Below are 16682 nucleotides of genomic sequence, written 5' to 3' on the forward strand. Positions count from 1 at the left end.
GGTGATGTGTGCCCCCAATGGGAAAAATGTCCAGGGAGGTCAACCACCGGAGACTGCAAAAGTTCCTACTACAAGCTCAACGGCAGATCCATCTGCCCAACCACTTTGCTGGCTGAAACAGCCTGCTCTTCAGTAGCCTCTCCTGGATCTTTCTTTGTCGCCTGGATCCATGCTGGGTGACCTATAACATGCTCGGCAAGAAAGCTGGTACCAACACGATATATATGTGAAAACAGATGTGAGTGCATTGCGTGCCATCTGAAAAGGCGAACACTGCACGAGTAATCATCAGGAGGTGATTTCCCTCAACCATCACGAAAAACTGTGGCAAGCAAGGCATGATATAATTGGACACATCTCTACACCATTGTGATGTACTAGCATCCCTTAAAATGCATCAACGCTACACTATATTTTTGTAACCACAGCCAACGCCCAGCAAACACAGGCCCGAAAGGCCGAAACGATACCATTTCTAGTCGTCCACCACCATCACCACAGACGATCTCTCAGGTGTTGAATCAAACCAGTTCCTCTCTCTGGTTCTTGAAAGGTACCATGCAGCTCATCCGACCATTACATAATAGAAATGTTACCATGACAATGAAAAACCATCACCCTGGTAAATGGAAAAGGACGGGCAGGTAGCCAAAAAACAAAATCCATGTGAACACATGGAACAAAACTAACTGGACATACTCATTCGAGCTCAAAATAGTTGCAAACCGCACCCACATTTCAACATATTCCAAAAGATACAAACTGCGGCAATACAGCCACTCGGTCTTAGCAACCACTATAAGAGGACCGGTACATCAGAGTAGACTGACACCAATGGGAGTCACTAACAAGATGTACTTTAAAAAATTCAACTTTATCAACCAACGCAAATCATTATTTCAAGCTCTCTTCAACAACCGCCCACATCTTCAGAACCAGCTAATCAATATGACATTTCCAGATGCATCACAACCGAGCCACACCTAAAATTTCATGATGCCATCAGTTGCACTGTTGCCAAAACTGATATCACACTTAGGTGTAGTAGGGATCTTGGGAGGGAAATGCTTACTACAGTTCAAGTAACGAATGACACCCCTGCTCTGCTGTGAAGTGACCCCATCAGATAACTCCAGCATGAACAGGCATAAGACCTGGCAAATGAAGAGCTAGTCAGGCACAAAGTACATCCAACTGTTGAAAAATGTAATCATCTCTCAAATGCTAGTCAAAATTATACATCAGAATATTTACAGAATGTGGCAGTAAAGTTGATTTAGATATAACTGTAGCAGAGTAGCTTCATTTGGAAAATACATATCATTTTATCTTCTCTACACAACTTCTCCCTCCAAATACCCTTTGCCCCCAAAATCCCTTGTAGTCATTGATGTGTCCACAAAGTAGAAATACATCTGAGAAATAAAGTAATAAACGGGATTGGAAAAAGAAGCTGGATGGTGTGTGTGAATCTGTGATGATGTTGTATTTCAAATTAGGAGCAGTGAATTGCAAACATCAAATTAGGAGCATTATGTACATTTGCTTATGCATTCAAAGATGTCTAAAAGTAGGACATTACCTAACATAATTTACGATACCAAAGCCACCCAAAGTGCTCCAGATCAAAACTGGAGATCACAAAGGGCCTAAATAGGGCCTGCGGAACACATAAGCAACAGATAAGTTTAAGCACAAAGAAAAAGAAGTCAGTGGGAGATATCAGAAACACTGTAACTAACCATAAGCAGCTTATTCAGATGCAGTTCACCTTACAAGGTGCATCACTGACTGAAGTTCATCTCTGAGTATCTGCAATACAAAAGTGCATATTATGCATAAGCTTGTTGACATAACAAACACCAATGTGATTTGCAAGTAAAGAAAAGTCACAGAATATCTTACCTCCTAGGCTTGTTCTGGCGCTGATCAAGCTCCTCATTCCCAATATCTGCAGTTCAAGTTAGACAAATATTAGTGAAGCAGCTGACAAATTGTAGCATGAGCTAGTGCTTTATTTCCAATGCATAATAAAGATGGAAGTACAACTCACCGTTTCGAGGAGGAGATTTAGACCCTCTATTAGCACTAGATTCCCTGTAAGAATAATAAAGACTTAGCACCCTTTGTTAAGAGAACATTTTATAAATGATGCAATAAAAACATAGCCCAATGGGTCAATACAAGCAGAAAATGGGGTAGAGGGGTGCAAATGCATGAGCACTACAAGCAGTTTTCGCCCAAAGCATGTGCATTGCAACTGAACAAACTATACAAGAGAACAATTTTCAAGCCCCCATCAGGAATAAAAATGTATGTACATCCCCAAATGCTTGTGTGAATGACCCATTAACCACAATTGAAATTCTGGTGCTAATAACCCATTTTATTTTATACAAGGTGGCGTAATTTGTATGGCTAGTTGGATTGCCGCACAGACTAACAATTACATAAATTGTATGGCTAGCTGGGTCAAGCTTTATTATTTCACCTGGATGGAACTGACGATGATGTCTGTCCTGAAGGTCTGGAGTAAAAACTCGGATCAAGGGCTATATAAGGTGGATATGACCCCCCAAAAGCACCAGCAGCGCCAGCCAATAATGGCAACCTGTACCAATTTTAAATAAGCATTGTAAGGCACAACAAAAAAATAATGCAGAAATAGGAGGGTCAATCCCCACCAACATACTAAGTCACAGAAGAAAAATACTGGTGCGTAAACACATAACATTTTAAGTACTTGTAGAATACAGAGAGGTAAAAGTTCTTCTATAACAAGATGAAAAGGAAACATGAAATTGCATCCTTGCATTTAACAAATAAAGTAATAAACTAACATTGTTGAGCAATTGAGGTATTGATCCCCCATTCGTATTATCTAAGTGCATGAAAATGAAAGCATTCTTACAAGTTGAAGAAAAGAAATGTATATTAGGCAAAATAAAAATGAAAAGTAATCAGAAACAAGACATGCATTCACATGATTTTAGTGCAAATACTGCTGTTGTCTACATTTTGTTGTCTTCAGGAATCCATGCAGTTAACATTACTTCCAGTAATACATGAATACACAAATAATATTTGCAGGCACAACAGAGAAAATAGAATTTCTAGAAAGAAATGAATATACCATGCCATTTCATTGTTTCCCATCCCCATCTGCTGCTGAGCTACGTAGCCAGGGAGGGCCATACCAACAGTAGGAACTCCAAGACCACCAGGATGCTGACCCCCAAATTGCATCACTGCATTACAGGAGGCGAAATATAGGTAATGAATCAGCTCAAATGATTATCAGAAAACTGAAAATAATAATCAAAACACTAAAGAAAAAAATAAGGTAAATTGAATGATGAAGGAAGCAAACCTGGCAGCAGAGCTGGAGTGCCTGGAAAGTTTTGATCGCCCTGGGAAAGACCAGCAGCCCCAATAACTTGGGTGCCACCATACATAAATGAACCCATTCCGGCTTCCTGGTTATTGGCTTTAACCACAGCAGAAGGTGCCTTTGAATTATTCTGACCAGGGTATGAGCCATTCTCACCACTTTCTGTTGATTTAACAGGTAGATGCTGAGCAGCTGGTGACGAATTGCTAGTCCGATTGTTCAATGGCTGAGATGGGATCCTCGCTGCAGATTGATTTGGCAGTTGACCTGATTTGGGGTGCATCACTGGTGCATGACTTTGCATTTGCGTAGAAATCCTCGGCATTTGGTGAAGTGATGAAGTGGGCTGATTATTTGAAGAAATTCCAGCGTTTGAATTGCCCCCTGAAGCCCTGAGAATAGGTGATTGGCCAGGATTAGCTGATGATGATGTGAATCCGGAATTCAATGATGCCGTTGGCGCTCTTCCAGGTGATGACCTAACAGGACCATCAGCATGAAACCTATCACGTCCACCATAATCCATTGCTGTTCTCCCTCTGGCCATTGGACCAGATTGTAGCTTTGAGTTATCATCCATCTTCATGGAAGAATGAAGGACCTTATTGGAACCTCCTGTTTGTATGTCCCTCCTTTGAGCTGGTACAGGAAAATCTTGATTGGATGCACCAGAGGGATAAAATGGCGGTGACGCGGAATTCAGGCTTGAATTGATGACATTCTTTTTAGGAGGGGCCGCCTCTTGCTGTGCATGTGAAACTTGACCAGAATCTCTGGCTGCTGAAGCGTTTGGAGTAGGTTCTCGAAATCTTGCTGCTCTGAACAAGCAATGAGAAAACTATGTAAGAGAACTTCACAAGAAAAGGTGCAGTAATGACCAGAAATATTTATGTCCCAAGATATTTATTATCACTCACTGTTTTCGTTGGGATCCAACAACCTCTCTGCTGTTCCTTGCAACAGCTTCATAGCGTCGAGGACCTCTCCCTCTAACTACCTTCGGGGGGCGGTTTTGGGTGTTGCCATCTTCATGGAAATTGCGGTTCTTTCCACCTCTAGGAAAACCACGACCACCACCTCTTGCTTTACCTCGACCACCACGACCTCTAAAACGACCTCTTGACATTCGCTGATCCTGCAATACAAAGATTTTGCATCCTTGAGATTTTTTAGTGGTAAAAGATGTGCTTGGTTTTGCACACTAAAGGTCATGAGCAATTACTTCATAGCGATCATCTTGCAAGTTCATCTCCTCAAATCTGTCATGCACCCAAGCTTGATCATCTTTAGCATCCCATAACTTCCTCCCACCAAACATTCGTCTGTTTATAGAGGAAAAAGAAAACAAAACATTAAATATTGCCAGTATTACCCACTGGCAGGTCGCATTATGACAAAGCCAGCTTGCATAAGAAAATTGACTGAATAGAAACCACAGCACTAAATTCGCCACAAGCTTGAATGTAGTGGTAAATAATGCTGCCATGTGCAATTGTTCATTGTACTGTAAGCCATTAGTAGACAACTATTTTTCTTAATCCCTTTAACAACATGTAATGATGTTCACAACTACAAGGATTCTAGCATTCTATGAACCAACAGTCAACCCAATCTAGTGATAACAATGATTAACCGTCTGATTGTTCTTTCCTAGATAAATAGAACTATCTGATTATACCAAAATCTCGTTGCCAGCCTAAGAGTTGATGAAAACAACCACAAAGCACAAATAAACTCTCCACACAGTCTGTCGCTCTGAAACGCACCTCTGATTGTTATGAACAATTGATTATTCATAGGACATACTCTCTCCGTTCCAAATTGTAGGTCGTTTTGGCACATCTAGATACATAGATTTTGCTATGCATCTAGATATACATTGTGTCTACAAATGTATCTTAATTTGCCACAACGAACTACAATTTGGAACGGAGGGAGTATTTAACATCTAACATCAGCAATGTTGCTCTCCAAAAGGCTAAACTAAGTGCTAACAAAGTAGAAGAGTGTTGCAACTGCCCACAAGCCATAATGACAGACAAATGTCTTCACTTCATTCCATCAAACTATTATAGTATAGTCTTTGGTTTGCAATTCTCCCTCCATTGGTAAATGTATGATGTTTCATTGTTTTGGACAACGAGACTATCTTCAATATGGAATGCTGACCATTACTTTATATATTAAATCAGTAATAAATATATCTTTCACCACAAATGCAAGGATAATGTCTTCATGTGATCAATTCAAATAGTTTTTCTTTAATCAGTGGTCAAAGTTAGATAGGCTTCACTGCACACTTTCCAGGGTGTCACAAATTACAAACAGAGGAAGAGCTCTTTTTTCTCTCTGGCCCTTAGCTCTTCACCAATGTTCAAAAGGTGTTAGGATAGAGAAGCACATGGGGCCCGGGTGCTGCCTAGCAGACTCCATTTAGAACAGTTCTACTATGACCTTGTTCAAAATGTAAGTGCATGATTCAAAAAGCACTTGGTGTTGACGTTCAGGCACAATGCTTAGGTGCTAGGCTGAGCAGTGCTGTTCCGCCTAGCATCTAGGCACCGCCTTTTGAAACAGAGAGCATATAAACAAAGCTGTGATTATGGCAGACAATATTCGATATCCTCAGCTTCTAGAATTCTGTTTTCTACTTCGACTATGTCAAGAAAAGCTGTAACTTTTTTAATGGAAGGTTTTCGTGCTCAGACAAAAGCCTTGTTTTGTCGGAACTGCTGGTGATATGAACCCAATAGTATCCCCTAAGTTTACACAATTACACTAGTGTCCCCCAACCCCCATCCGGGCCTTATCCAATAACTTTTGGCTCCCCTTAACCTATTGCCATTTGCCTTGACAAAAATTATTCACCATTTGAGTTCAGTGCCAAAATTTTGGTAAGGCTCTGTTCAATTTGGCACTATCATCCATTTTAGGAGACAGATTTGACAAACACTTGAGCAGACAATTTGGTTGCCTCGATTTTGACAATGCCGGACACAGAACAAACAGGCCCTAAACCTCTGGCCCTATAAAATCAAAAGTACACAATTGTGATTCTACAGAAAGTATGGGCTAGAACTGAATGTGTAGTTTTAAGGAAGCTATACACACCTGCGCCGGCCGCGGTTCTCCTCCTGAAACCGGTCATCATGCATGTAGAAGGCACCGGAAGTGGGCACTGCGAACGGCTCCTGCTCCTTCTCCTCCCCCTCGCCCTTGGCCTCCCCCTCCGCCAGTCCCTCCTCCCCAGCGACACCATCTTCCCCGCGTGACTCCTGCCCGCCGCCGCCGCCGCCGCCGTCCTCCGCGGGCGGTGCCGCGCGCCCTTCGTACTCCTCGAACCCCTCTCCCACCTCCTCCTCTTCCTCATCATAGTACTCCTCGTCCTCCTCGTCCACCTCTTCGTCGTACGCCTCGGGTGCCCCCTGGCCGTCATCGTCCTGGTCTGGCCCGATCCGCGCCCTGGGCCTCCCGTCCTCGGACCCCTCGTCGTCGCTGGCCTCCCGGCGCCGCATCGTCGGTAGCGGCGCGTCGTCGGGGTCGCTCACGTACTCCTCGTCCTCCTCAACCTCATCCGGCCCAGCAGCGGCGTCCGGCTCCGGCGTGAGCGGCGCCGCGGGGGGCTTCTCAACTGGGGCGGCGTCGGCGGCGGCGTCGGCAGCGGGAGCAGCAGCTGCGGCGGCGGCGGCGAGCGGCTGCTCCGGCTGCGTATCCGGGGCCGGCGGGTCGGCCATGGCGAACCCTAGATTTGGCCGCAGTGCGGTGTGGTGAGGAATTTTCCCCCCTCGTGCGCTGCGGTTTTGGCTTTGAGGGAGTTCGAATCGAAGGGTAGGGGAGAAGAGGGGGGAGCAGGGGACAGCGTGGGGCTCGTGGAACGGAACGGGATGGGTGGGGTTGAGCCGTTGAGGCGGACGGGCGGGTGGAACGGGTACGGCACGGGGACGCGAGAGTTTGCAGTCTGTACGGTTGGAGTGGAGTGGAGTGGAGGTTCGGTTGGTTAGGCAGGAAACTCATATTTGGTGCATTTGGATGCTGGGTAGGGTTTTTCTAGTCTAGGCAATGGAGGCTTTTGCCACTTGTCCGAGTTAAGAAAATTCTGTTAGGCTACGTGTAATCATCTCCGGTTACCGATCAATTATATCAAGTCGATTCGAGTAATATGGATGTTAATAGATGTTGACGAGCAATAACAATCAGCAAGTTGAACTTATTTTACTTGGCAACTTTTATAGTCATAATCTCTCTAACAAACGTTTGTTGTTTAATTACCTTGCTAAGTTACTAATTATCTATCATCCAATGCATTGTTATCTTAGTAATTTATCACACCACCTTTGTGCAATTAAAATAATTTTGCAACTATAATCATATATCTTTCTTCGTTTTCCTCTGCATATATATAATAATCGTCATCATAGAGACATAAACATGTCACCATCGTGGAGCTCGGCACACCAATGCCGCTTGACGTCGTTCATTGCCTTAAAGCTACATACTAGATCTTGCTCACTTCAGCAGCGTCTTTCTAACCTTCATTCATCTTGGACCTAAGCAATTTAGGGTGAGCAGGGATGAAAGCGGTCAGAAAAATCTTCTAATACTTTCATTGTTTATCTGTTTGAAATGGGAATCGAAAAAGTCAATCGAAAACCGAAAGCAAATATGTAGAATGTTGAAATCAATAACTTAAGTGGAAAACACTCACGTATATAACCACTTCAAATGCTCATCTCAACCTCAACAATGTGTACTACATATACAGCAAATACACTACTAATAAAGGTTTTAGAGGCGGGTAAAGACCTATTTTTAGGGACGTATGCGGTACCCGCCTCTACTTCTCGCAGCTAGAAATGCTATTTTTAGAGACGGGTAAGGCGCCCGCCCCTGAATATAATTTCTAGGAGCGAGTGAAAGTGCATCTAAGCTCTCTAGTGGATTTTGGTGGTTGAATGACAACACAATTAAAGAACTAATGAGTTTGATGAGCTTTGGATAGATCACAATACAAATGAGTGTACCAAAACTATAATATCTCAAATTGACGAGGCAAGAAAATTGAGAAGGCAAAAGAGACATAGTTGCAAGGGCTATTATATAGTCTCAATAATAGCTTGCTTGTATGAATGAGTAAAGATTGATAATGCATTGATATTTTCATCAAAAAGGAAGAATGTGATCAAGAGCTTAATATCAGACCCGGGGCCATGGGACTGTGTACATAACATAGTCTAAAGAGGTTTAAGAGATTAAGTCCGTCTTATCTCTTGTTCATCTCGTTTATCTCTTATTTATCCCGTTTAAATAAGAGATAAACTAACCGATACGGAAGGAATCTATCCGAGATATGTTCTGATACGATTCCTTGGCTGATATCGGTTAGGATTCTTGTAACCTTGACCTCCCGGATATATAAGGGAGGGCAGGGACCCTCTCAAAACAAGATCATCAGATCATCCTACACTAAAAGGAATATAAACCACCGTACAGGACGTAGGGTATTACACGCCTCGCGGCCCGAACCTGTCTACATCCTGTGTTCTTTGCACCTTCGAGTTCCTGATCTCGGTGTCTCTTCACCAAAACTTACCACCTTGGGTATATCCCTCGGTGGGCAGCCGGTAAAACACCGACAGCTGGCGCGCCAGGTAGGGGGGCGCATCGAAGATCCACCGGCGAACTCGATGGCATCTTTCCGGTTCACCAGGTTAGTACCTTCTCAGGGTACAACTTTTGTTTTCGGCTCGTGGGTCTGCATCGTAGATGGCGAGGGCGATTTCCGTCGTTTCCTCGTCGACATGAAGCCGGAAACCCTCATGGCGTCTCCTCAAGCCGACCTTGACAAGTTCGTCGATGAACTCGACGATTTGTCAATCCTTGGGTCCGCAACAAGGATCAAGGAGGAGTCTGCTTCCAGCACGACTTCATCCGGTGCTGCAACAACTTTCCTCAGGTTGGACCCATTCCAATCTGAGGACTCGCGTAGCCGATCGCGACTCGGTCAACGCGATCTGGCCACTGATCTCCAGGAGGCCAACTGCTCCGAGTCCCTCTCCATATTGGAGGAGGACTTGGATTCTCTATTCCAAAAGCCTGAAGCCACCGCATGTCGGGGAGCTTCGGGTTGTTTTGGCACCAACAGTCTGATGATCACCTCCACTCCAGAGGGGCGTTTAGTGCATTGGAAGAGCATGAGCCCTTCTGATCTACTCGAGGCTGATGATCGGCTGGTGGCACACCTCGAGCCTTTGCCTTTCCAGGAGGGCAGGCCGTTGGCTACCGTTGCGGAGGAGTCGACTGAACTAGTCGACGCGAGCTCTAATGAGCTCGTCTCTCACCAGGTGCTGATGGCGGAAGAAGGCGAGGACGATGGCGACTTCCCCATCGTTGAATTCGACACTGTATCTGAAGATGAGGTCACAGCCAACGCCGGCGACGAGAACGACGCCAATCGTGAGGCGCGGAGGGCCAGGAATAGAGCCCGCACAATCCGGCGGAGGAGGGTCAACGAGCGCAGGCGATCTATGCATCGCGAGCTTGACCCTGTGTTCACCGCCGTAAGCGAGCGGGGCTTCAGGACTCCGGTGGCTAACATCGCCAGGGTCACGGCCATACTCGAGCGCAGTAATGATCCGAATGTGTGTCAAGCACTTCTTTACGCGCAGAGGGCCTAGATCCAGCTGGATCAGCAAAACCCGGCATCTACCGTCCTGGAGGAGCGCGTGGGCGAGAGCCGGAGCCAGGCTCACAGCCGAACAGCTGGCAATCGTCTTTGACCTCAACCCAGCCACAACAACGATAATGCCCGCGGGAGTCAGGCTCCTGGAAGGAGGCAGCGGCCACCTCCAGGGGGCAACCCGCGGCAGACCAATCACCGGCCTCTTCCAAAAGACCTGCGTCAGCACCATGGGCGGACGCAGCAGGGGGGCAGCTGGGGTGAGCGCACCCCCTACGCGCGGAAAGTCCACGGGTACCCCCCGTCGCACCACCTCCCGCTGGAACGTGTATTTGCCCTGGAGACTCGTACAGCTCCTGCTGCTTTGTTTGTTGGGTCATATAAATTGTATTATTGCTTGTTGGGCCACAGCCCACAGGCCAAGCCCCAAAAGGCACTAGCCACGATCAGCCCAGCGGCCAGCCGCGTATAAGCGTATTCGATCCGTATTCAGCCACGATCGCATGACTCTCCGGCTCCCCCACAACGCACGATTGATCGGTTCAGTACTCTGGCGGCGGCGCGGCGCCGGGCGGCAGGATCAGGAGAAAACCCTATGGCTACCGGCTACTGCTGCAGATCGGCGGGCTCACGAGCGGCAAGACGGCAAGTCAGAAGTCACGATTGTGAATCGGCACTGCCGCACAGACGGCAACGATCAGCAATAGCAACGGGATATCCCGACATTGCATTGGTAATTTTTATTGCTTGCTAGATTGACGCATCCATTGATGATTGATACGTTCTCTTGCTTGCTAGATTGATCTAGTCGTCATCTATTTTTTTTGTAGATTAGCAACAAATGGCCAAAAGAACATTGCATAGTTTTTATTCAAGTGATACACATTCTATTCCTCGCACTACTGACAACAGTAATGAACCAAAGAAGGCTAGAATGGATTTTAATCCGGATGACATTATTGTTGATCCAGCAAAATGTGTACCGATTGATAAGTATGATAATTCAATTAGAGATGAAGTAAGGTGTGCATATTTGTTGAGAGGTCCAACCCAACCAAAAGATCATGAATTTCCACGCAAGATGCAGAACGGTTGTCCAAGGTCATTTCAAAAAGCTTGGTTTGATAGGTTTGATTGGTTGGAATACAGTGTGGAGAAGGATGCAGCCTTTTGTTTCTATTGTTTTTGTCGGTACATACAGATAGGGGTACCTCCCGCTAGGGTGTCCAGGTATTAGACTTCTCATAATCCATGCTCCTCCTCGCCTCTGGGCCATGTGGCATACGGCCTCCAGGGCCTGATAGCTGGGACCGCGGTCTCCGGACCCTCCCCCGAGCCCCATGAGGCCCGGGGTCTCTGCACACCCAGGTGGGCGGGAGAGCTCTCGGGTAGCCCCTGCGGACCCGGCCTCCACTGGGAGGTCCGGGGCCGCCACGTGTGATGACCGGACCATCACAGGCCAGCCCACTCCGACCGGCCTCGGGGGCCCCGGGCCCCCCTTCCCCCGGGAAGGGGTCCGGTGCCGCCATATGTTGCCCAGCGGGAGGAGCGGGGCTGGCCCCGCCGCGTGCCTGCGGCCCGAGGCCCCTTGCGGGTCGCCTCCCCACCTACCATCATTTAATGCGGTAGCTGAGTCGGGCGCGCCAAAGTCAAAAGGTGCGGCCTGCCACTGACACACGGGGCAGGTAAGCTGACACCACGGTAAGCCCGTCTGATCTGAAGGCGGCGCGTCGTATCACCGTGCACAGTGCGCGGGCTGTGTGCTGTCCCGTCACGGCGCTGCGCGCGTGATGATGGCCTGTAATAGGCGAGCCACGGCGTGCGCTGTAACAGTGCATGCGCGACGGGTCAGCACTGCTTCACCGCCTGACGAGAGGTTCCATCCCAACAGTGACAGCACGGCTTCACTGTTGGGCAACGCTGCCACCGGACACTGTACAAGACAAGGCTGTACACGGCCATATCCTGGCTGTGGATACGCACATCAACTTCTCGATAGAGAGGACTACGGAGAGGAGCTCGAGGAGAAGACCTCCTTATCTCTCGTAGAACGACCCCTGTTGGCCGGGCCCACCTGTCGGGGTCCCGCACAGTGTAAGCACTCCCCTTGAACTATAAAAGGGAGAGTGTACTCGTTAGAAGTCCCAAGTTCCAGGTTGCACACACAAGCTTATGCTGCTTTCCATTCAGGCTCACGCAGCCAATACAACACCAAAGTGGACGTAGGGTATTACGCTCCGGCGGCCCGAACCACTCTAAATCTTCGTGTCCTTCCTGTGTTCATCTGTCCACCGATCGAGCGCTCCTAAGTCTCCTCCAAACCCATCCTTAACTAGGATTAGGCGGGTGCTTTCCGCCACCCGGCTGGAGAATTCCTCCGACAGTTTTCTCTTCAAAAAACCAGGAAGGCCTTAAAAATTTGGTAGTGAAGTCTTCACAAAAATAGGTTATTCCAATTGGAGGAAGGGTCTAGAAAATTTAGAAAAACATGTTGGTGGACCTAATAGTTCTCATAATATTGCAAGGGGAAATTGTGAGGACTTTAGGTGCAATCTTTCAGAGCACATGATGAATCATCCACTTCTATGAATAAGGGAAATTTCAAGGAGTTAGTTGAGTGGTACAAAAATAGAAATGAGAAAGTGAAGAAAGCATTTGATAAAGCTCCCTTGCATTGTGTGATGACTTCTCCTAGGATTCAAAAGGATCTTGTAAAAGCTTGTGCACAAGAGGTCACGAAGGTGATTCTTGATGAGATTGAAGATAAAAATTTCTCGGTCCTTATTGATGAGTCACGAGATGTATGAATAAAAGAGCAGATGGCTGTGATCTTAAGGTAATCATGTAATGCCTTATGTGTTTACTTCTTTATTCACTTAACTAGGCAGTGTTGTTGTTTTAACTTGGAAAATTTCACATGCAGGTTTGTAAATTATCAAGGAAAGGTTTTTGAATAGTTTCTTAGCATTAAGCATATCAAAAGTTGTGCATCAACAGCATTGAAGGAAGCTTTGTTTGATATGCTTGGAAGCAGATTATCAGTTTGTAAGATACGTGGGCAGGGTTATGATGGAGCCTCAAATATGAGAGGAGAGTTTAATGGCCCACAAAAGCTCATTCGAGATGAAAGTCTGTATGCCTTTTATATTCATTGCTTTGCTCATCAGTTGCCATTGGTGGTTGTGACAGTTGCAAGTTCTAGTAGATCAGTTTCTGATTTTTTCAATCAAATCCCTTTGATAGTGAACTCGATGAGTTCATCTTGCAAGAGAATGGATGCATTACTAGCTAAGCAACAAGATGTGTTGTTACAGAAATTGGAGAGTGGCAATGCCACGACTGGAACAGGTCAACATCAAGAGATGAGTCTAGCCAGACCTTCAAATACTAGATGGGGCTCCCATCTTAAAACCTTGTTGCGTATCTATCAGATGTGGGAAGCAGTGATAGAAGTGTTAGAGATTGTGAGTCAAGATGCTTCAGGTACGTCAAATCATGGTGAAGCATCAGGTTTGATACAAAAAATGGAAAGCTTTGAATTTGTCTTCATCATGCATTTCATGATAGACTTGTTGGGCGTTACCAATGAGTTATCACTTGCTTTGCAAAGGAGTGATCAAGATATTGTTGAAGCAATAGGTTTGCTTGAAGATGCCAAAATGCGCTTGCAAGACATGAGAGACAATGGGTGGATGCCATTGTTCCAAAGAGTCAAAAGCTTTTGTGAAACAAATGCTATTACAGTGCCAGACATGGAAGAGCTCATACCAGTTAGAGGTAAATCTGCACGCAGGAATCATACAGTGACACACTTTCATTATTATCATGTTGAGATTTTTATTGCTGCTATTGATGCTATTACATCCGAGATGAACCATCGATTCAATGAATGTTCTTCTAAATTACTGGTATGCATGTCTTGCCTTGATCCAAGGAATTCTTTCTCGAAGTTTGATGTAGACAAGCTAGTTCGACTTGCCGAGATTTATGCTGATGACTTCACCATGGCTGATCATTTGTTATTAAGAAATCAGCTTCAAACCTTTATTCTCAATATCAGGAGAAGTGTAGAGTTTCATGGATGTGGTGACGTTGCAAAACTAGCTGAGAAGATGGTTGAAACAGGAAAAAATAGGACTTTCCCATTGGTCTATCGTCTCATTGAGCTAACATTGATTCTACTAGTGGCAACAGAATCAGTTGAAAGAATCTTTTCAGCGATGAATATTATCAAGACTGATTTAAGAAACAGAGTTTCAAATGAGTGGTTCAATGACTTGATGATATGCTACACCGAGCGGAAAATATTTCAAAGCCTTGATGATCGGATGATAATGGAACGCTTTCAAGCCATGAATAAAAGGAGAATGGCATTGCCCACTACTCATATTACTACTACTTAATGATAGCAACTTAGTGAAACACAGGTATATTGTGTTTTTCCATTGTTTGCCACTATATATACCATTTTAAATGAACTTAATTTTTGTCCACTAGCACCCCCTCAATTTTTTTCCTGCGTCCGCCACTGGTCAGCACATCAATGAAGGCCGTGATGCGCGGTCCGTGATCATCTCCAGGCGCAAGGTACGCGAAGAAGTCGAGACCGAAGGTACTGACTGCAGCGACCGCTTCCCAGCTTTTTCTGCGCGGTTTAGCAGCTACAAGTACCCTAAGGGCTTCAAGCTGATCGGCATCACCAAGTACGACGGCAAGCAAGCTTCTCAGCAATGGCTGCGCTACTACTCTACGGCCATTGAAGTCGCAGGGGGTTCCAACATCACCAAGGTCGTCTACTTCCCGATGGCTTTGGACCCAGCGCCGCTCACTTGGCTTGAGAGCCTCAGGAACAACTCGATCGACTCCTGGGAGCGGCTCAAGAAGGTCTTCATCGACAATTTCCAGGGGGCGATCGCTCGCGCAGGTGCTCGTCACGATCTTGCTCAGTGCAAACAGGAACGTAACGAGCTTCTGCGGTCCTACACATGTCGCTTCTTCGATGTTTGCGCTACCATCGCGAACATCTCGGAGGACGACATCATCGACTGTTTCTACAACGGCATCACCGACCCGGGCATCTATAGAGATTTCGGGCGGAACAGGCCGAAAACTATTGCGGGCCTTCATGATATGATGCGGGAGGAGCGGGGCTGGCCCCGCCGCGTGCCTGCGGCCCGAGGCCCCTTGCGGGTCGCCTCCCCACCTACCATCATTTAATGCGGTAGCTGAGTCGGGCGCGCCAAAGTCAAAAGGTGCGGCCTGCCACTGACACACGGGGCAGGTAAGCTGACACCACGGTAAGCCCGTCTGATCTGAAGGCGGCGCGTCGTATCACCGTGCACAGTGCGCGGGCTGTGTGCTGTCCCGTCACGGCGCTGCGCGCGTGATGATGGCCTGTAATAGGCGAGCCACGGCGTGCGCTGTAACAGTGCATGCGCGACGGGTCAGCACTGCTTCACCGCCTGACGAGAGGTTCCATCCCAACAGTGACAGCACGGCTTCACTGTTGGGCAACGCTGCCACCGGACACTATACAAGACAAGGCTGTACACGGCCATATCCTGGCTGTGGATACGCACATCAACTTCTCGATAGAGAGGACTACGGAGAGGAGCTCGAGGAGAAGACCTCCTTATCTCTCGTAGAACGACCCCTGTTGGCCGGGCCCACCTGTCGGGGTCCCGCACAGTGTAAGCACTCCCCTTGAACTATAAAAGGGAGAGTGTACTCGTTAGAAGTCCCAAGTTCCAGGTTGCACACACAAGCTTATGCTGCTTTCCATTCAGGCTCACGCAGCCAATACAACACCAAAGTGGACGTAGGGTATTACGCTCCGGCGGCCCGAACCACTCTAAATCTTCGTGTCCTTCCTGTGTTCATCTGTCCACCGATCGAGCGCTCCTAAGTCTCCTCCAAACCCATCCTTAACTAGGATTAGGCGGGTGCTTTCCGCCACCCGGCTGGAGAATTCCTCCGACATTTGGCGCGCCAGGTAGGGGACTTAGGTTTGGTTTGCGCTCGGTCAACCATCGCGACCTCAATGGCGCAGGAAAATGGTCACCATGACCTCCTGATCGGTGAAGAGGTGGCGTCAACGGCGCCACACCCCTCGCGCCATCCCGCCTCCAGAGTGGCCCCGCGTGCTGCTCCACCATGTGCAGCGGATCGGGCCTCCGTCGCCCAATTGGTGCTCCCACCGAGCGGGCCTCTCATGGCAGCCAGGGAGTTGCTCCGCAACCCCCCTGGCGAGGCAGCGTCGCCAGACGCGCACAGACAATGGCGTGACGACGTCGACCGTCTCCTCAACCTGAAACAGGCTTCCCCAGGCTCTGCGGGGGGGGGGGGGGGGTCTGTTTCCAGGCAGCGCCGTTGCCAGGGCGGTGCATCCGGTTCCGTGCACTCACCATCCGTGAGGAGTGCACGGACCGAAGACCTCCGGGCGGAGCTCAACCGCAGGCATGCGGGAGAGGACGCCAGGGTCTCCATCGAGCGGGCGCGCAACCGACGACTCAATATTGAGGGTCGGAACCTTGCGCCCGAGCTCGATGCGGCTGCGGCCAGGTCGCAGGGACTCCCCCAGGCACCGGTGTCGGGCGTGGGCTGTGCAGCGCTCGC

The 16682-nt window shown here is 47.5% G+C and overlaps 1 protein-coding gene across 1 annotated transcript; it reads right to left on the reverse strand.

The window, feature by feature from the left end:
• Positions 1-657: 657 nt before the first annotated feature.
• On the reverse strand, positions 658-7231 carry LOC112893431 (protein MLN51 homolog). The gene is made up of 12 exons (XM_025960758.1): positions 6503-7231; positions 4614-4713; positions 4309-4526; positions 3371-4209; positions 3134-3248; positions 2492-2611; positions 2054-2097; positions 1906-1951; positions 1743-1812; positions 1583-1660; positions 1073-1154; positions 658-983 (listed from the first exon to the last, which is right to left on the reverse strand). The coding sequence occupies exons 1-9, from the start codon at positions 7123-7125 to the stop codon at positions 1785-1787; spliced, it is 2133 nt and encodes a 710-aa protein (XP_025816543.1). The 5' UTR covers positions 7126-7231; the 3' UTR covers positions 658-983; positions 1073-1154; positions 1583-1660; positions 1743-1784.
• Between the last annotated feature and the right edge of the window lie 9451 nt (positions 7232-16682).

This window comes from Panicum hallii, chromosome 5, assembly GCF_002211085.1.
Source record: "Panicum hallii strain FIL2 chromosome 5, PHallii_v3.1, whole genome shotgun sequence".
NCBI lineage: Eukaryota > Viridiplantae > Streptophyta > Magnoliopsida > Poales > Poaceae > Panicum > Panicum hallii.